Source organism: Galeopterus variegatus, unplaced genomic scaffold (genome assembly GCF_000696425.1).
Source record: "Galeopterus variegatus unplaced genomic scaffold, G_variegatus-3.0.2 Scaffold69, whole genome shotgun sequence".
NCBI classification, from domain to species: Eukaryota; Metazoa; Chordata; class Mammalia; order Dermoptera; family Cynocephalidae; genus Galeopterus; species Galeopterus variegatus.
This window is the reverse complement of record NW_007726180.1, coordinates 963,627-986,001: the sequence shown is the minus strand read 5'-3', so window position 1 is coordinate 986,001 and position 22,375 is coordinate 963,627. Positions and strand designations below refer to the sequence as shown.

At 37.7% G+C, this 22,375-nt stretch overlaps 1 protein-coding gene across 3 annotated transcripts in view; it reads right to left on the bottom strand.

Moving 5' to 3' along the window:
• DMD (dystrophin) overlaps window positions 1-22,375 on the bottom strand; it is a 734,955-nt gene that overhangs the window by 118,924 nt on the left and 593,656 nt on the right. For all 3 annotated transcript variants that reach the window (XM_008577619.1, XM_008577628.1, XM_008577636.1), the window contains one exon: window positions 16,910-16,971. In XM_008577619.1, coding sequence (XP_008575841.1) covers window positions 16,910-16,971 — 62 coding nt within the window. The remainder of the gene's footprint in view (window positions 1-16,909; window positions 16,972-22,375) is intronic.

Below are 22,375 nucleotides of genomic sequence, written 5' to 3'. Positions count from 1 at the left end.
CGTGGTGCTGACAGCACCAAGTCAAGGGTTAAGATCCCCTTACCGGTCATCTTTAAAAAAAAAAAAAAAAAAGATAATACAAATCTTTCCATGAACTTTTTGAAGGCCCCTCATATAAAAGGTGATAGGCATCAAAGAACAGAACATTATATCTATTATGCCATCAATGTATAAAAAGGGAATATTTTTATACATGTATGCTTGTATATGTATAAAATATCTACAGAAGGACACACAGAAATTATATAAATTGCTTCTGGGGAGTGAAATTGGGGGACTAATATCAGGGGTGGGAGGGAGACTTACTTTTCATACTACCTGCTTGTAATGTTTGATTTTTTAAATTCATGTACACATATTTTTTTTACAAAATGAGTGTTAAATCTATCTATCTTCTTTTCCACATTTCTCTGTGATTTTTTCCAAATTCTTGGCTTCATCCACTGTCTTCCAGGAGAGTACTACCGTACAATGGAAAAACTAATGAAGAAGGAAGAAAAATTGATGGGGTATGGTTAAGATTTTGCAGTAAAATAACAGTAATCATGGCCATCGTTTGTTGGGTGCTTACTCTATGTTAGCAACAAAATTATAAATTCTCATATAATTACATCCAACTTTGATATCGTCATTTAAATCCCATTTTACAAGTAAGGAAAGCAAAGGCTTAAGGATTAAAACTCAAATCCCTTTGACCCTAAAGCAGCTCTTCTTAATCATTATACAGTCTCCCGTGTGTGTGGGCAGGTAACCTTAATTTTTCTAAGCTTCAGTTTCTTCATTTTTTTTTTTTTTTGTCTTTTGTCTTTTTTCCGTGTCCGGCAACGGATCGCAACCCTCAGTGTTGCCCCCGTACCGGACCGGGGACCAGCAACGGGATTGCAACCCTCGGTGTTGCTCCCGCGCCTCGCTCAGCCAGTGAGCGGGAACCGGTCTGTATGTGGGATCCGAACCCTCGGGCGGGGGCGGGAGCGCCGCCGCGCTTCCCAAGCTGCGCACTATCCAGTGCGCCACTGGGCCGGCCCTCAGTTTCTTCATTTTTAAAGGAAACACTAATAGTACCAGTTACTAGGGCTGTCGTGAGACTAAACGAGATATTGCTTTTAAAGCTTCAAAGAGAGACTATATCCAGGATATATACTTGCTCAGTAAAAGTTAGGAACCTTACCTTCCTCCCAGTACTTCGTATTATAAGGTGCAATAAAGTCTAAGTAATCTTACAAAATCATGTTGATGACTCTAAAATCTTTCTTCAGTTTCCCTTTTCAAATGCCTTTAGAGTATTTCCTCTTCAAAATGCCACTGTCACCTCCCAGGAAGAAAGTATAGCTCAAGGGCTAAATCACTGGTTTAGGAGTTAAAAGTACATTTAAATCCCAGCTATGCTATGTGAGCAAATCACCTATTTTCTCTGAGCCTCATCTGCACAATGGAGATAATAATATACTTCACAGGGCTTTTGAGAGGATTAATGAGAAATATATGCTTAGGGTGTGGAAGTTCATACATTTATATGAGCTGTCGAAAATGAATTTTTGTAAGAAGATAAGCTATAAATAAATCCATCAGACATATATCAATAAAATTCGGATCTATTTCTTATTGCCCCAATCAATATGCAATTTACTCTTTTGTTCAATGGTATCACCATTCTCTGTGTCATCAATGCTTCAAATCTTGAAGGCATCTTCTAATTCTTCCCTTTTGTTTAAAACCTATCCAATCTGTCACTATTTTCACGCAAATTGAAGTCATGCTTCCTTTTCTCTCCCCCATTGCTATCCTAAGACTCTCATCATCTCAATTACCACAAACAAAACAAAATGAAATAACTAATCTCTCCCCTCTCTAACCATCCTTAAGCTCTCCCATCAAATTCCTATTCCTAAACACAGAACAGACTTCATCATCTCTCTCTTCTGAAGATTCAACAATGTCTTCCCATTGCCAACCAAATGCAATTTAAATTTCTCATTCTATAATTTAAGGCACTTCATTTACCCCAGTGGCACTGAATCAGGTTTTTCTTTAAAAATCTGGAGTAGATTTTCACAGAACAATGTTCTCACTGACTCACAGACAAGCCAGTCTTTCTCTCAATTATACCTTTGTTTATTTTGCTACACTATCTGGAATATCCTAGCAGTACATTTTACTTAACCTAACTAAGTATTACAAAATTCCTCCCTAGAACAAAGCTTTGTTCTACTCTCCAAACAACCCTCTCTAATGATTCTAATCAGTATGGTTCTTCCTCCCTATATAAGGTACCACATATTTGACCTTGATCTTAAGTGAGTATACACAGTATACAGCATTTACTAACTATTTCATGTATGCCAATTTTATTCTCCAAAGAAGACAGTAAGGTCTTTTGTAAAGCTGACATAGGCTTTTTTTTTTTTTTTTTTTTTTTTTAAAGAATTCTTGCACAACAGGTAGAAAGATAATAGGCAACAATGAGCAACATATATTTATATATACACACAAGGGGTCTTCAAAAAGTTCATGAAAAGATTCGTATTATCTTTTAATCATATTTTCTCACAGACTTTTTGAAGTACCCTCGTGTGTGTGTGTGTGTGTGTGTGTTTACATATATATAAACTTGAATTTATAAACAGACCTTCAGTTGTTCCAACTTGAGACATCTAAATTAGCCTCAAAAAGCAAAATGAGTGTATGTTGGCATTAATAAACTACCACATCAGCAAAAAGAGAAAATAAAATAACATGGTTGTTATTTGGGTTCCATAGACAAAAAGGACTTAGAATAACTTAAGCACTCCCCCGCTGGTTCCAAGTAGGGCTGGTACTGTGTCCTTTACTCTAAGAGACAAGGAGTTTTATCATATCATAAGGTCCACTGCATGTCCAGGGTCACACCAGCTTGGGTGATGGGCAGGGATCTGTCTTATGTTTCTTTGTATCCTGTTACCCGGAGAAGGGCTTTGAACATTCTGAGTACTCTGTATTTATGGGGGAAAAAAATCAATGGCTCACAGGCACTGTGAACATAAACTGACCATACCTATGGTATCAATGAGTCTCCATCATTCAAGAGGCAGAAAGCGACCTTCCTCCTCTATTCATAACTGAATAGCCCTTTATTAAGAAAATCACTGCAGTTTAGGGATCTGTATATATATATTTAAAATGTGAAGAAACTGGAATCAGTATGGAGAACAAGAAAATCTAACTTAATGAGTGGATAATAGGTCCATGGAGGATGGCTAAAGGGATTAGGCTTGTTTAGCTTGGAGAAAAGAAAGCTAAGGCATAACTCAAAAACCATATTTATGTAATCATCACCAAGAGTCCCTCAACACGACGAGAAAAAGCTTGCATGATATCAGAAAAGTATGGAAGGGTTTGGTTTGGTTAAATTAGTTTTGCTTTTACATTACTCGAAAAAGAGGAAAAATGCCCAGCAAACATTTAAAAGAAAACATTCCTGGTCACTAGTAATTGAAGATATGCAAATAATAACAATGAGATGGTTTTATTTTGTCTAACACAATAGCAAAAGTAAAAATAACGCTCCATGCTGGCAAGGACATGTTTAGATGGGCACTTTTAAGTATTAAAGGTATAAATGACTACAACCTTTTGAGAGAGCTTCAGGCAAAACAGATGCTCCTCGACTTACAATGGGGTTACATCTGATAAACCCATCATAAGTTGAAAATGCATTTGATACACCTAATCTACTGAACATCATAGCTTAGCCTAGCCTACCTAAAATGTACTCAGAACACTTGCATTAGCCTGTACTTGGGTAAAATCACCTGGCAACACAGTACACTGTACAGTGCTGGTTGTTTACCCTCGTGATCGCTGGTTGACTGGGAGCTGTTGTCACTGCTGCTTCCCAGCATGGTATGAAAGTATCGTACTGCATATCGCTAGCTCAGGAAAAGATCAAAATTCAAAATTTGAAGTACTGTTTCTACTGAATGCCTATCATTTGCTTTCACACCATCATAAAGTCCAGAAATCATAAGGCAGGGACCATCTGTATATAACAAGAAGCTTAAAAATGTTAATACCTTTGGACTCAGTGATTCCACTTCTATGAATCAAACAGAAAGGGCTTCATGCACGAAGATGTTCCTCACAGTCTTATTTAGAGCAGTGAAAAAAGACAGAAACAACTGTGGAAATCATTATCAGCTCCATATTCTTTAATTGCATCTGGGCCAGAAAATGTAAGTGAAGTAAGAGGCTACAAGCCTTTAACTGACAGTAAAAGGAAGAACCTTGAAAAGAACGTAAGAACTGTAGATAGAAAAGTTTTGAGAAGATCAGCATTCTGCTAGCTATTCTATTCTTCCAGAGGGATAAGTTGAAGGTAACTGAACACTTACCTATCAGTTATTATAAAAATTAAAACTTAACAGAAATTCATCATAAAGTTGAGTTTCTGTCTAAACTTGTTCGCTAAGAAGGGCAAAAACTTTCTTGTAATATTGGAAGTTTCCAAGGACAGTCGTCTTGTCACCTTGAGACCATTAATATTTGGTAAAGGATATTTTATCCACTAAAATGTTTGTGGTAGAAAACTGCTCACTTAAATTCATAAACTATATTTATCATAAAAAAATGCTACTTCCCAACCTTCTGATCACTGGCTGTCTATTTTTGACCACACCAACTTTATTCGGTAACATCACTTATACATAAGTACCTTACTGGAAAGAAGGCATCATATTTTCCTTGCTTTATTCTCAGAAGCCTTTTGGTAATAAGCCTCCAGAATCTTAAAGTTTTATTTCCATCAATTCAATGTGAATTTGAGTTTTCTTTGTCACAAATTAATTTTAAAAAATTGGGATACTTTTCTTTACAAAAGTGGTACCCTAATAAAATGCAACTTGGGAAAAATAACATCCCTGAAGAACTGTTAAGCATAAGCGATGACATGATATTTAGTGAATAAAGTAGGAAACAATATTATAAACATAATATTATCTCAAACTATATAAAATGCACATGAAAATGACTGGAAGCAATCCTGTAAAATGTAGATAATAGTATTTCTGGGTGCTGAGATGTAAGTGATTTTCACTTTTTTTTTACACTTAACTTCATCTTCTAAAATTTCTGGATTGAACATATGTTTTAATGTTTAAGAAGAAAAAAAGCCTTTTTTCCTTAATATTTGTTGCTTGTTGCCCTAAAGTTTAGGATTCACAATGGTTGGCACACTCTTAAACGTAAACTAAAACAAGGAGCCAATAAATAAATGAAGCTATCAGAGCATCAGATTGTGTTCAGTGTTTCATTCCTTTGTCACTTAAACGCCTAATCCATATTGACACTCTTTTCCAAGGGTCTTATATCTCCTTGGTTATCAATTAGTTATTTCCTTTAGGACAAAATTAATTACACAATAGCACTTCACTTGGTTTTGCTAACATATCAAATTGCCAATAAAATCTACAACTTAACTGATATTCCCTATTTTTATTACAATGAGGCTTTATCTTCTACTTTCTGGAGAGAATGCCATCTCCCCAGAGAGTTCCATCTTGCCAGTTTAATAATCTGCTTTAAGAAAACATCATCTATATCTTCCCGTCTCCTTGAGTGGTATTCGTCTTCTTCCCCAGCAAAAATCACGCTCCCTCGTTCTACTATGCTTCATTCAATGAACATTCATTTATTCAGAGGCTGGTGCCAGGCCCTGGTGACAAAGATTTCGAGGAAGACAATTCCTGCTTTAAAGAAGTTCATTATTTAGTCTCGAGAGTCTCAAGCATAAACAACTATAAACATTGCAAGTGCTGTAATCATATGTATGGGAGCTTATCCTTAGTGTTTGGATTTCTGTGCAGATCATTTTTATTTTTGTTGCTACATCCTCTTTCCTTTTTTTAAGGTCAGTTTCCTTTGAACTCAGGGTGCCTTTCTGGTGCCTTATCTAAGTCACTTTAAACTCACAAAGTCCTCTGAAAGCTTTTTAGGCTTATGTTTCTCATTCCCTGCATATTGGCATAGATGGTTGGTTGTGTCACCAACCATGAGGTCTCCTGTACACTTCAGTCATTTGCTTGCTGGTTCTCAGAGATCCATTCTCTGCTCTTCTCTTTATTATAGAGCATTTTTCCTGCTCCCTTACCAATTAGCTTCCAGGTAAGTTTGGCCAATAGGAGTCACTGGCAAAAGACCAGAGGGCAGGAGGAGAGGAGAGGAGAGGCCAGGCTATTTCTACTTTTCTCTCTTTGCCTCCAGCAAAAGGTCTGGCAATAGCTGAGTCTCTTTCTGGTTCTACTTCCCACCCATCTGCCCCTCCCTCAGTGGTCCCAACTGGCCACTGGTTCCAGCTCCAGCTGAATAGCCCTGGCATTTGGGGCTCTGGTGACACCACTTCTTGCCACTGTCTCTCAAGCTCTAGGCATAACAGAGGCTACATGCTGTCTGTGTGGCATCTTAGCTTTTCCATCCTTGAGTAACCAATTTCCTGCATTAAATTCCCTCTGTTTGAAATAACTAGAGTGGTTTCTATTTTCTGACTGGATCCTGATTGATAACATCTCCCAAATCAAAAACCTTAGCATCAGAACCCTCAGCATATCATAAAGGCTTTTTTTTTTTTTTTTTTTTTTTTTTTTTTTTTTTTTTTTTTTTTTACGGATCGCAACCCTCAGTGTTGCCCCCGTACCGGACCAGGGACCGGCAACGGGATTGCAAACCTCGGTGTTGCTCCCACGCCTCGCTCAGCCAGTGAGCGGGAGCCGGTCTGTATGTGGGATCCGAACCCTCGGGCGGCAGCGCTGCCGCGCCTCCTAAGCGGTGCACTATCCAGTGCGCCACTGGGCCGGCCCCATAAAGGCTTTTTATGTTCTCATCCCTCCTTACCTCTGGAGCCATTCCCCTGCCCCCTCCCCAACCATAACAGTACCACCATCACTGACACCACTTATTAGATGTTTATGCTATGTGTTAGGCATGTCAGATCTTCACAGGCCTCCTTTCTTTCTACTTCTGAATTATTGGACATGTTTCTCTACCAGTGTTTTTTTATGAGACATATATATGATTTTGTAGTCTATTTAAACTTTTAGGATCTCAAAGATATAGATAGAAAGGAAGAGTGCATAAAGTTAAAAACATATACATTAATAAAGTATTAATAAATTCATTTGAAAGCACAGTTAAAGGTTATGGCTTGTATTCTTTCCTATTCTAAATGGCATATTATTTTAGAATTGGGGAAGGTAAACTAGCCTCCAGGAAATTTCCACAGTAGAAAATTTATTTTTCTTTTTTTTTTTTTTCCTTTTTGTCTTTTTTCGTGTCCGGCAACGGATCGCAACCCTCAGTGTCGCGCCCGTACCGGACCGGGACCGGCAACGGGATCGCAACCCTCGGCGTCACGTCCGCACCTCGCTCAGCCAGTGAGCGGGAACCGATCTGTATGTGGGATCCGAACCCTCGGCGGGAGCGCCACCGCACTCCCAAGCGGTGCACTGTAGCAGTGGGCCACCAGGCCGGCCCGAAAATTTATTTTTCTAATATGCATTTCAATTAAAGTAAGTGTATTCTTGCCTGAAGTTAGGATACATTGCAATCAGGTGATCTCTAGTACCTTGGTTAAGAAGTAAAATACTTTAGAAAAATTAAGTGTCTCCTTGAGTGCCAGACTTGAAGACCTAAACCCAGGTGTCCCTCACTATCTGAACTCTTGGTATCTGAATTCAGGAATCCCATAGATTTTGGGGCAAAAAGAGGCATTGGTATATGGTAAGAATAACAAATAATAAATAGTAACAATAAATAATGCCTAATCTCAGTAGTATATAACAGTAATTATAATTCCTTGAGCAGTTACTATATCAGACATTCTGTCATTTTACCTATATTATCTCTAATCCTCACAACACTCCTCCAGGTAAGTGTCATCATAAGTACTTCACAAGTCAGGACACTGAGGGTCAAGATGTTAGTGGCTTCCTCTTTGGCCACAGAGAACTTGGCAGAACGAGAAAACTTAAATCTATGTCTCTCCAGCCTCAAAGTCAATGAACTATCTTGCTGCTACAAAACATTGCCTCCAAACCTAAACTCAGAAAGTGACAATAGGAAAATCACAGTATACTCAATTAGTTCCCCACTGAATTCATCACATCATGTAAACAGTACACATACCACAGTCTACATTCTAGATAAAAACAAACTTGTATTTGACATATATCACATTATATACATTATGTAGGAGAGGCATTAAATTAGGCAGCAGAGTCCCCGTCACTTAACCCCTGGCCCGTTCCTGTAATGGAATAATTTCTATGTTTTGGCTTCTAAGATAATTGCTAAGGAGGGTTGCAAAATGGAAAAAAAAAATAGATCCCTCCTTTGCCTAAATTTGACTCAACTGGCAAAACACAAAATCTCATATATAACATTTTCCAGGTGTTCTTGTTTGGTTAATGAACCCCCCACCCACTCACTGAAGGTCACTTGATTTGAGTTTACATGTATACTTCCCAAAATTAAGTGCTCTAGAACAGTGCTGCTCAAAACATGGCCTTTCACAAGTACAGAAACTGAGAATGTGGTAAGCAACTTTTACAGCAACTTGACATTGCCATGACATGCAAATGCATGATCACTGGTTTTACCTCATGGAACAGGGTACAGACTGGGTTGAGTGCTGCTGAACTTGTGTGGTGAGTTACACGTGGTGTGAGTACAAACTGGCCAGTTTCAATAGGACCACCTAAAAGTCTGTGATGTGCTATATATTGAAGAACAACAAAACAACTCCCTTTGACGGTTTGAGAAGCAATGCTCTAAAAGTGACAACCTCTTTACAGGACAAGAAAGCAAAATATAAAACTGATCACTTTCTCACCAAAATTAATGCATCATGAAAAATATGTCTGTAAATATATAAATATATGTGTGTGCACGCACACACACTCACACTCATATATCACCTTTGTCCCCGTTACATAAGCTTCTATTTATGAGGGGACACAAGGACTTCCCTGGAGTTATGCAAGCGATCAAGACTTTGTGGAATGGCAAACTCTGAAGCATTCTCACAGAATATCACCAACTCATAAATAAGCTAATGATTCATCCACCGTGTCATAAGAGAGTCTTTCAGAATATTTTTAGGTCATTTTATTACTACTGTAGAGGGTTCAGACTTTAAAAACTCTCTCTCTATTTTATGTGAGTGTTCTGACTGTTCTGAATTTCTTTGCAGCAAAACTGCAGCTCCCAAGAGACGTGCGGCGGTAATCAGACTTGTGCGCTTAAAGAAGAAATATTGGAAATGTCTGAATAAGAGCAGACACGCTTTTAGATGCCTTTACTCCGTGTGCAAAAATCATCTTCTGCAGACCCAGCTACATAAAATTGTACACATCCAGCACTTTTCTCACAGCTGCATGAGTAACCTTAATGTTCCTCTTACTTAGATCAAGTAAACTACAATTTGGTAGCTCTTTTAAATGGGAAACCAGTCGAAGTCTGAGAGACAATTCCTTTTGAGTTTCCTTCTGAAATAAGATTTGGGGGATGCAATTCAGAAATATTTGTTTATTGATGTTCTTCAATCAGAAGCTTTAAAAAAGTTATTTGAACAAGAAAAAATATTATAAAAGAATACCCATTAAAATGCCATAAATTTTGAATTGAAAATTATATTTCTATTTTACAAATGGGGAAAATCTATTGATCCTAATCACAGTTAAAAGAGCAGATTATTTTTTTTCCTTTTATAAGCAGCATACTAGAAGTAAAGGAAGAACATTTATAACAGCCTTAATATCTCATGTCATTTATTTTGCAAATCTGAGTAAATCTCCTGTGCTAACTCTGTCAACTATGGAATAAAGAATGTCATTTGGGATTCCATAGCTTAATTATGCTGATAAAGAAGTTTTGTAAATCATGCTGGGAGTGACGGATGTTCCTTTGAGAACAGAGAAGTAGGAGTCATAAAATGTGTGTTCCAGCTGGCTGGTTAGCTCATTTGGTTAAAGAGCGGTTTATAACACCATGGTCAGGGGTTGAATCCCCATACCGGCCAGCCACCAAAAAAAAGGTGTGTTTTGAACTTGGTTCCTATCTTCTACCCATATGTGAGTATGCCTAAGTCAAATCAAGTCTTGAGCCTCAGCCTGCTCCAGTCCAAACAGAAAGGAGGAAAAAGTTGCCCCATCCACTGATATGGTAACATTATTTTCCAAATTGAAAACAGGAAATACACACAAGGTGACAACAGAACAGAAGATCTGAAACTGAAATTGATAAAAAATCCAGGTCTTTTGCCAGCTAATTTACAGCTATGTAAGGATTAAATAGGGTTATTTCTGCAAATTTTTTGCACCCTGTAAAGTGCTATACAAATGAAAATACAATTATTATAAATATTATAAATATCTTATCATTCGTATCCTCAAGGCTGGTGGTGACAAAGAGAAATTGGAGAGTTAGATTGATAGTATTCATACAAGCAAGTCTTGCCCTAGCCAGGAATTAAATCCAAAGCAGACATTTAGAGATGAAAGATTACTGCCCAATGTGATATATCGGAAAACTAAGTTCAACAGAAAGCAAAGGACTAGTCCAAGGTCACACCCAAGCTGGCAGTAGAAAATTGAAAGGCAAAGGTTTTAACACTTAGCAATACTTAAGGAACTAGAGGCAAGAGCCAAGGAAAGCTAAATATTGAGCAGTTTAGTTCCGAACAGTTTACAAAATATGCGGAGAAAAGCATTAGGACAAGCTCCCAATGCAAACGGAATCCATAGTCATTCAGAATCCCGCAGTTTCTAATCTAAGAGCATCTCAGGAGGGAATACTTAATAGAATGTAGAAAGCCTATCAAAAGAGGAGAATGAGCAAACATCTAGGATATTCCTTTCTCTTGGGCAAACTGAGGAAAGAGGTAGAAGGATTTTTACGGCAGTGTTCTTAACTCCACCCTGGCAGCTGCAATTACTTACTAATGATGATATTCATGTATCTTAAAGAAGCTCTTAGCCCCTTGACTTAAGTAGGACTTAACTCGTCCTCTTAACTAGAACTACTGAAGAATCATGCCAACCTCAGACCCATCAGACCCTAAAACTAAGCCCTCATTTTAACATTCTAAAGCTCTTTGCAGGCCATAGACAAGAGACTAGACACTACATGCTGGTGGACTGACATCAAATCACAAGGTTTTTTAAGACCACTCTTCCTAAGAATTCCTAAAACATTTGTAAATTCTATTTTCGTGATCATGGTATCTCCCCTGCCAGGTAAGTATGTAAATTCTATTTTCGAAAACCGAGAGCTTCTGCATCACTTGGGTGAGCATCATGCCGGATAGTTGGTTCCAAAACTTGGCTATAACATCAGGAAAGGAGACCCAAAACCCCTCGAGGATAAAAAACTGGTGGTTAGAAGGGCTTTGAAGAGGAAAAGGAAACTGGAATAAGTAATATCACAACATGTAGTGCATCTCTGCTTGAAATAAAGTCAGTTTAACCATCTGAAGCTTAGTGATTCTCTCTTCACATTATCCCCTGTCAACTTGTGTTCCTGTACTGCATTGTTGGTATCACAAATGTAAAAAACTCATATTGCAATTTAGAAAGAAATCACGGGGAGGATCACATAAAGATTTTATTGTGTTCATAATTAATATACCTCCAATAAGGCAGACTAAAAAAAATACTTTTTAAAAGTATTTTTAAGCAGTACATATTATATGTGTGTGTGTGAGGGGGCTTTTAAAAAATATTTTCATAAAATTTCAGTGGTGAACTTATGGACCTAGACATAAATTGTGAGAAAAGGACAGGCTTTTAATCATATAACTGCACTTCATGTAAATCAATATATTAGTATTGCAAAATAAATACCAGAGCACAATACTAACATGTATTAATTTTACAAATGTCATTTAGAGCCTTAAAGAGCTTTAGGTTTTAAATCACCAAGACAACCTATTGGAACAACAGTCTTTCTGTTACATTTGTAAAAATGCTAATAGAAATCTGAAGTTTACCTCATGAATCGACCATATTATTACTTGTAAGAATCGATGAAGAATATACCCTCATCAACAACAAATGAATGGCCCAGAGGAATCTTGTGGGAAGTATCTCAAAAGCCTCACTATCTGATAACAGCTTGCCTCACTCAGCCTGTTAGGCCCGATGCTGGCATAATCTTCTCCTGTTTGTTTTCCCAGAATGTGCATTTTTAAGAACAGGAATGACTAAACTTATAGAAATCCATGTGTCTGTAGAGTCAGCAAAAAGGCACCTCTTGAAAGATAATGATCACAGCAAGTTTTAAAAACAACCTACCCCACCCTCAGCCCAAAGTAAGAGAAAAACAAAATTCTTAGACACTTTTGCCCAATATCCTCATTTTAAAGATAAAGATACTAAGACCTACAAAAAAATAGACATGGGACACTGTTTTCTATATCCCACTCCCCCCACTATTCTATGATGACTGGGAGTAGTCATAGAAAAATGCTGAAAGAAAACCGTTTTCAAGTTGTTCTTAGTGATTTCTTCCTCGTGAAAATCGAAGGTACTACTTCTATCAAACGGTTACTGTGGTGTAAAAATTTTTCTGGACATTCAAATTCTTAATGACTGTCCAGTCATCATAGTGAACATTTAAATTATTTCTTTACTATGTCTTATTTTGTTTGTGTGGGACTGTGATAGTATTTTCCCTCATAACTTGGAATTTTTTGTACAGGTACACAGCCTAAAAATAAGGGGAAAATGCCAATATTTCTAACGTGATGAAAGCCCACCTTAAGAAACCATTTTAGATCTGTTGGAAAAAATCTGAAATTATTCCCCTTACATTGCTGTTTTTGTTTTGTTTTGTTTTTTAAAAAAAGATGACCAGTAAGGGCATCTTAACCCTTGACTTGGTGTTGTCAGCAACACGCTCTCCCAAGTGAGCTAACCGGCCATCCCTATATGGGATCCGAACCCGTGGCCTTGGTGTTATCAGCACTACACTCTCCCAAGTGAGCCACGGGCTGGCCCTACATTGTTGTTTTTGTCTGATTAAAAAAAAAATTGGTCCTGTCTTCTCTACCACTAAAATTTTTAAGTCTGCTTTTTTAGCGACTGGACATATTTGGAGACTAAACACTCATGAGATGATTTCCTTGTGTTTAAAGTTACCTGATATGGGGTACTGATGAAGAAACTTTGTTGCTAAATATCTAATTGTATATAACATAAATTCATTGTAGAAAATTGGGGGGAAAATAATGAAAAAGAAAAACACCTAGAATTTATTAACTAGAGATCTCCAGCATTGATATTTCCTTTCATCAGTTAATGCTCAAGTGTTCTGTTTTATATTCTTATGAAATGTTTTTGACCTATATAATACTATGCTGTTCAGACTCCGGGTATGGGGAAACAGCCGAATGCTTCTGGGGGTGAGGCAGGTAACATAAAGGTGTGTTGAACAGGTTGCTTGGAGATACTGGCAAATTAGAGAATGGAAACCTCTTTAGAAATGGGCATATTTAGGAATGCGTAGCATTTCACTCATCCTGTGAGCCACAGTGGCTTCTACAGTAGAGATATGTCTACAGTGGAGGATACAGAGAGGATAAACAACACTTTGATGTCTTCACCACATCACCACAGACACGAGGTTCAGGTTCTGTTAAGAGAGGGGCTAGATGTGGTCTAAAATATTTGACATATCAGACCACAACTCCATTTCTGCTCTCATGATATCTTTCTGAATGCAGTTGAAGGCTTCCAACCATTTCATTCAGCTCAAAATAGCAACTTGGACCTACTGGGATACCACTTGAAGAAGAAAAATATAAGCCAATAAGCAAAAATTAAAGAAAAAAGGTTTTTTGGTTTTTTTTCTTTTCAGTATATTATGCTTACATTTCAACTTTGAAACACTATATAATTTTGGGGGGGAAAGGGGCATAAATGGCACTTAATCTTGTAGGTCATCTCAGGGACACAGACACATAACAATTAAATCAATCATTCCACGTGTGCCAGGCAACAGTGAAAGGACGCCAGCTGTCTAGGAACCCACCATACAATTTCCACAAATACCATAGTTTGTTCCAGAAATATTACTCATGTAGCTTTCTATCCACAGGTAAAACTGTCAATTCGTATATATTTGTAGCAGGTATGTAGTAACCAAGATGAACATACTTTACTGAGTAAATAAAATCAAGGAGATCAGAGAAAACACTAACAGAAGACCCACGGCAAATCCCAGTGAAGCCCTGCATAGCCGTGTATCCCTGATCAACACCTTTCTCAACCTGACTTCACTGTCTTGTGAAATGTGGAGGTTGATACATACCATCCACCATGCAGGTGGGTAGCTGGCATGTCACAAGTGCAACACATACAGTAGGCCCTCAATAAGTGAAAGATGTTATTTAATGAGTCACTACTTGGATAAAAGTTAGCCCAAGGAATGTTTGCTTTTAACAGAAATACTGAAAATATTAGTTATGAAAGCCAAAAAGCAAATTTCAATACCTAATTCATTTGCAAAATGTCTGTTATAAGGCTAGCAAGAAACAGAATTTCAAAGGGGATTGGAATTGATCACACATTTATGATGGCTGCATTTTATTATATGCAAATTATACCTTGATAACTTGATCTAATAAAAAAGAAAGCTTGCAATAAATGAGATCTAAAATCACTTACAACTGTAAAATTCCATTATCTTCCAAGACTGAGTAATTTGTCTAAGGTTTCAACACTCCAGATTACCAGCTTCAAGTTTACCACCACATCCAAACTACTGAGAAAATTTTAGAAATATGACTAAATGTGTATTTAATTCCTATTGAAGGTGCAAACATTTATTCATTAATAGTCCATAATTAGCTATTTATCAATCATGTTTATAACTTCTCATTACAGAGTAATAAAAAGTAAGTAGCAGAGAGCTGGCCGGTTAGCTTGGTTGGTTTGAGCATGGTACTAATAACCCCAGGTCCAGCGTTCGATCCCCATACTGGCCAGCTGCCAAAAAATAAAACAAAAATAAAAGTAAGCGGGAGAGAATACTATGCAAAGAAATGGAAATATGGCCATGGTACATTACTTTTGGGTGAAAAAAAGCTGGTTATGAAGCAGAATAATTCAACTTTTGTAAAAATATATGTATAGAAAACTTTTTGAAGATACCTACTGGATTATTAAAAATTAGTTAACTCTGGGTTATGGTTGATTTGTCTTTTCTCCTTTTTTGTTTGCTAGCTTGTCTTTATTTTTAAACTTCAAAAAAATATGAACAAGTATTAATTCTATAATAATATTTTTTTAAAAATAAAAATAAATTAAAATATTTCAATAGAGATCACTGTGATAAGAGTGGGAAAAATTACAAGTGGGCTAAGTCTGTGTAAATCACAGGTTATATTCAGGGGGCCCACAGACAAGTTTAAATGAGCTCTTTGATGACAGATATCCAATTTCTCTTGAAAAATCAGTGGTCCTGAGGACTTGGCTAGCTGCTACCTACTTCAGATGAAGTCTCCATTCTCTCATTTACCGAAACGTAAGCATTCAAGTTTTCTACCTGTGGTATAAATAATCCAGCATTATAAGCCAAAAACATTCTGTAGGGGCTGAAAATGTAGCACTTGAAGATTACCTGATCCCAATTTTATTCAAATTTTAAAAAGGTTACACACTACTAGAGTGAAATGACATAATATTACTTGAAATGTACTAGATATCTCTGGCTAGTAGAATTACAGGTAACACTTTTCTTTTTTGTGCTTTTTATTTATATTTTTCAGATCTTCTAGAAGAAATTTCTATCACTGATCATTTATAATTAGAAAAAGTTTAACAAAACAATTTTTTGACTAGTATCTTTCACCCTATCCCTTAGTGTTTTTGTAGCTGCAATTCATTAGCCAATGAGAACCTATGACAGAAAAGCAGTAATAGCTACACACACACACCACATACACATACGAGGGTACTTCACAAAGTTCATGGAAAGATTCATATTATCTTTTAATTCTATTTTTCTGTGAACTTTTTGAAGTACCCTTGTATGTACACAGAATGTATGTTTAAGCACCTTGATTCCCATGGGCTCTATCATGTAATTTTAAACCCAAACAGATCACCTCATGCATTTTAGTCTATAAACATGTCCATTTACAAAAATGCAGACTTAAAAAGATAGAGAAAACATGACAAACTTTTTTGATTAAAAACAACAACAAAAATCTAGCCACGATGTAAGAGAGTTTTCCCTACAGATTATTCCCTACAGATCTAAAACCACAGAACAAACCTTCGTCAAGTACTAAAAAGATTGGTATTTTTTCCTTATTTGTAAGTTGTGTACCTGCTCAAAAAATTCCAAGTTTTGAGGGGAAAAAAAATCTGTCAAGCTCTCACACAAACACAAAACAAGCCATAGTAGAGAAATCATTTAAATGTTCACACTGGACCTGCCAGGCTTTAAGAATTGTGAGCATTGGAAAGACGGCAAAAAATTCCTTTACAAAACATTCGTGGTTTGGCAAAAGTGTTGTCTTGGTTTCATACGGAAGAAATCAATAAAAACAACTTGAAAGTTTTTTTTCTTTGTGGGAAAAACTACCTACTGTAAATTTCAAGTGTTTTCCCATCTTTTTAGGCAGCAAAGAAAACTACGAAGACCTTTAGGCCCTCTCAGGTATATTGAATTTTCAGGATCAATGAAATTCTAAAACTTATTTTTAAAGAATCTGAAAAAAAGAAAGCTGATTGTCAGTTTTGGAATAGAAAGGTGCCATTGCTTTCACCCTTGAAACAACCTAATGATATATTTATACAAGTGATTTGTACATGACAAACTACTTTATCCTCAAAGTCATCTGTCATTTAACCTGGAGAAAACATGGTTATGTCCTTACCTAAAGACTGGTAGAGCTCTGTCATTTTGGGATGATCCCAGCAAGTTGTTTGGGTCTCGTGGCTAAAACACAAAATATGAAGAAAGACTTTAGAATTTGCAATGGGTAGTAGAGAAAAGAAAACGACAACATGGTTTGCTTTTGAATCGTTTGGCATCTTTACTTCAAAGGACTTCCACAGTGTAGTGAAGAGTGTTTCTCTTACAAGCAGAGAGGCCCCTGTCTTTCTTCTCAAAGGGAAAAGCAATATGAACGTTATTGGTTCCAGAATTTGTTTCTTTTTTGCACCCACAAGTCGATTGCACTTCTGTTATAATAAATTGACCTGGTTATGGAATCAATAACCGAATATCAGGATTTCTGCACCCGTCCAATGTGGAGCATTCAGAAAGGACACTGACTATTGACTGTTACTCAACTCTGTCTAAGAGATACTGTACATTCATTCAATGTGTATAAATCACCTCACTTCTCATGTGCTTTCACTGCCCCTGACACTTTTCCATTACTCTTTTTTTCCACATATCCAGATCTCATATTCGTGATACCTGTATCTCATTTTGGCTTATGGAATATCCAGTGTCTGATAATATATCATACCTTCCCTCTTCCCATTACTTTTAGAATGTCTTTTTAACTCAGTACTCTATACACCACTACACCTCTTCCTATATGCACTTGGGCCTGAGTGAAGTATTCACAGTTTTCTTCCATTTCTTGAAGTATGGTTGCCGGCTACCAGCTTCTGCCACAAAAAGAACAAAACACCTTTGTTCTTCGTTCAATTACATGAAAAAACCCCAGAGAGATAACTACATATACTTTTCCTTACTTTGGTCCATCTACATAAATCACCATAGCATCGTATTTCTAGTTCTCGGGGATTACATGAGGGGCTTTGATAAAGTAAAATGCAGCCTTGCTATTTCAGTACTCATATGCAAAGCCTATTCATAATCTTTTTGGGGGAAGGGTGGGCATGAAAAAAGGGGAAATAGCTTAAATTTAGGAACTTCAAGGGGACCAGAAAGTACAGAAGCCACACAGAAAAAGGAGTTTGGAGGGGCAAAAATGTCAAATGATCTCAGTATAGTTTTTGAATTTTAGGGCTCTGCTTCCTACGACCTGTGAAATTTGGGGAAAGCCTGCTCATCTGGGAGAGTTAAAGGATTAGTTGATATAGTGAAATGACCAACACCTTTTGGTGCTCAATATGTGGTCATTTATGTTATCATGCAGCCCCAAATTACTGTTCATTAAAAGCAAACCTTTCATTAGTTGATTACAATATAGATTTGTATCCAACTGCAGTAACTCAGTCAAGCCTAAGACCCTTCCTAGAGAGCAAAAACAACACTCAACATGTATTACCTCTGTTTAAAAAAATTAGTAAAAAGGAGAAACACTTAAGGTGGTTTGATAAATATAATACAGTCATAAATCTCACAAAGACATGCGGAAATTACCCAAACTGTATAACTTCAAAGATCATCCTCATGATATTTAACGTTTAGTGATTGAACAGTGAAGGCTACTGAAAACAATCTGCAAGAAAACGTTCACTTGTGAAGGGCTGTTTCATTCTCTTTCAAATACGTTCATTTCTGTTTTACTTTTCCTCAAACAATTCTCATTTCAATTGAGGGAATGCACCAGAGTGACATCCAAGTCTTAAAGAGCAAGAGATCCGGTCCACGCCTTAGGGGGTTTTAGGAAACCCCATGACCAAGCTGGTTTATGATCTGGAGAAGGGGTAGGCGGGACTAGTACTTTATATGCACAGCACAAGGAGGCTGCAGCTTGCAGTTTCATGGAAAAAGTGTTGCTTGTTCTCAGGCATTTTTTAGCTTGGAAAGTGATTGTGTACCAATTCTGTACACAAGTGCAGAGCAAGGAGAGGATACCTCCTGTTGAGATCGCCCTGCATTCAGACCTCCCCCATTTCCAAAGGCCATCCAGATGTGCGCGCCAGGCAGGGAAGAAAGGAGAAGAGGGGAAACACTCGTGTGCCCACACGTATAGGTCCTTACTAGGCACACTGCACACTATGTTCTATCTCCAGGACATTTGGGAAGACTGTGGCATCTTCAATAGAGCTGCAGAAAAACGTTTGGCTGAGCTGATAAACCTGACCAGACATAGGAACATGGGCAAGAAATAAACTTGTACCAAATGCAATTCTAAAAGGAAGGAGAAACATGCATACAATTTACAGCAGAATCCCACATAGAGAGAGTGAATGGGGCTTCATGTAGCTCTTACATACCTACATTTCTACCTTTTTAAGGAATTTATTTTGGAGGTTAAAAATTGTGAAAAGGTTTTAGAAATTATTTTTTGATCCATCAGTCCTTAGCAAAACTAAAATTTCCTTTGGAAGAAATTCCAAGCTCCTGCCCAACTCTATCCCCTATTTTTGTGTTAAAATACTAGTCCCCGATTGCTACAGTTCTCCCAATTACCTCTGATTCTGGGGGACTTGAATAACACAGATAAATGAACTCCTCAAACAATTTTAAAAGCCAACCTTCTTTTGACTTTTTGCTCTCCTACACACAAACCTTTTATTTTTAAGCAAGACAAAGTAACTAGAAAAACAGATTTAGATTTCACCTTTGCAGTCTTAATTTCACTTCAATTGCAAACCAGCACTAAGCAAAAGAAGTGAGCACAACTGGAAAGAAGAGAATAGAGGGTGTGACTAATCCTTAAAACTAGAAAAATATTCTTTTAGTTATTTAATGCCAAAAACACTTGGTGGCATAGCTAAAAGGACTTCAAATTTTTCGGTAACTATATGATGAACCAAATATTCACTTCACTATATGTAGGTATTTTCTACCTGTGGTGAATTCAAAGCCCTACTAGGACATAATTAATCCCCCAAAATAGATAGGACTGGATGAAATGGTAAGCACACATTTGCATAACTCATATCTATATTCTATCTTGCAAGACAAACCAATTTTTGCGTGTTATCAATACAGATTTCACAGCTGTGTTTTTTACTCTGTGCCTGTCTTCAAAAACAGTAGAGAATCCTCAATAACTCCATGAGAAGCAGCTCACACTCACCTGGAATATGCAGACCATGTGGAAAAATATGCTGTGCTAAGAAGCTGCGAGTGGAAAGGTGGGTGGTACCGTTTTTGGTAATTGCCTCTTTTCTGTACTTCACTTTCCACATCGGAAACGCACTCCCCATATACCATGTCCAACCAAAAAAGAAATTCTGAAACCTGTTCACACGTTAATAGGTACATCTTCGTTTAGCCTTCCTGAGAACAATGTTCTTCAACATAGATCACAAATCTACATGTACATTAACACAGAGATCAGCTTCATAAATAATCCTTAAAACGCTCTTTAAAAATGTTATTGATTTTGGCCCTGCTAGTTCCAAAGCCTGGCCTCAGATATGCCTTTCTGAGAAGACTTCAAATTAAGATTTCCCCTCTTTTTTTTTTTTTCTTATTTGTACAAACCACAATAATCTCTCTTTTTCCCTTCATTGGAGGCCGTGATGGGAATTTGATGCAAATTAAAATATAAAGTCATTGGCTATGACAAAAGACCCCGGCAACACCTACTTGCCAATAATAAGAAATTAAAGCATTACTCTATTGAGCACAGGACTGACCTAATTTCCTACCATACAATTTAAATTTTCTCTCACCTTCTTTAGTTTCAAGTAGTGTGCAAGGTTATTATAACCGCCTCAGAGCTGTTCCTGCTGTCAGTGCTGGAATAATCAGAGTTATTGGAATTGCTTTCCTAGTTTCTTAAAAACAAACATTAAATACTTATAAAAAGTAACAAATATCTACTGCTCTCGCTGGAGAAATGGCAGTTGCCTAATTAAAATAAGATTTCTTCTGCCACCACTGTTATTTGGTATTGAAAATATTCCAAACAGTTGCCTTTAAAAAAAATATGTATCTTTCCACTACTTCCCAGGGAGGAACCTAATCGCTATGCAGCAATATAAAAAGGTAACGTTCTCTTGTGATTTGCAGAGGATTAGAGCTTGGCTTCATATATAATCTGGAGCCCATTGATCCACACACACAAATGATTTCCCTTTAATCTGGGGATCAGACACTTTTTCTAGAGGAACCTTGGTATTTGCATGTTGAATTGTTGAGCTTGGCTTGCACTGCTGGAATATTGGCAGGGAGGGGATGGGAAAATGTATTTAAAAGTTTCTGCTACTGTGGGGAGAGAGCGGGGGGGGGGTTGTCAATCTAAGCATCAGAAATCCTATTCTAGTTCCCATTTCTTGTTCCTGGGATATTTAACATTTTATTTTGTTCGGCTCAAGCTAGGACAAAGATGATTGCCTGGGTGGCTGTTCCAGCTGTTACTTGTCCTCTGTTCTATTTGCTTTTCTAGGTTTAACTCCCACCCACCCTCAATTTTGGCCGAAGCAATTTCACTTCAGGGTCGTGTCCAATCCAAGATCAAACAATGATGACTGAAACCAATTCCACGGTGATCAAGGGTCAGAGACCTTTCATATAACCATGTCGTTTCATTTGCTCCTCTCCTTTCTCCAAGAGCAACTGTATCCTCCAAAGAGGTGCTTTGGAACAAGAAAATAAAAATCTAGGCAAAAAAGGGAGGGCGATGGGGAGTGACAAGGAGAGATAACAGGGATAAAGAAGCAAAGGAACTAAAAAGTTTATTGGCCAAGGAAGAATGCAGATTTCACTTAAAGACTTTGGTTGGCCACTTAAATTGGATGGATTTTTTTCATTATGTTAATACTATGCCTCCCTCCGGCCACTAAACCCCTTCAATTTAAGCTTCAAACTTAACTTCAAATTAAACTAAGATAAGCAGAGTGTCCTACACTTTTCATTGCAGTGATCGGATTGGGAATGACAAACTTTGCTTAAAGACGAGCACAGACACCTGGCGAAACGCGAAAGAAGAGTACCCCAGAAATGACTCCACACCCACCCCCAGAGGGCAAAAAAAAAAAAAAAAAAAAAGCCCAACCAACCAACCAAAACCAAAAAACCCCAAACCCTCGATCCTCTCTCTCTGTCAAATCCTTGACTTCTGGGCTTTAATTGTTTTTTCTTTCTTTCCTGATTTCTGCAAGTCTTGGGGCATGGAATGAGCACAGTAGAAAATGCAGAGAGGGAAACGTCAGTTGGAATCCTCGGAAGAAATCAGGCAGAAAGTTGACCTTTTGGCACTTGCAGTGCCATGGAAGGTACAGCCGCGCGCGCCCCTTCCGCGAGGTCGAGCGACGATTTAGGAACAGCCTGTCTTGCTCACGTCCACACCGGCAGCCCGGAAAGGACCAAAAAGCTCCCCCGACCCCAGATCCCGGCTTTGAGGAACGCGCTTTCCCCCGTGGGTACGGCCAGAAATCAGCTTTTTCTCTCCAAGCCCGTCCCAAAGCCGAGGGAAGAGGCTCCCCCCGAGCCGGGCGCCGGGGGAGAAGCCCCGGGGGCG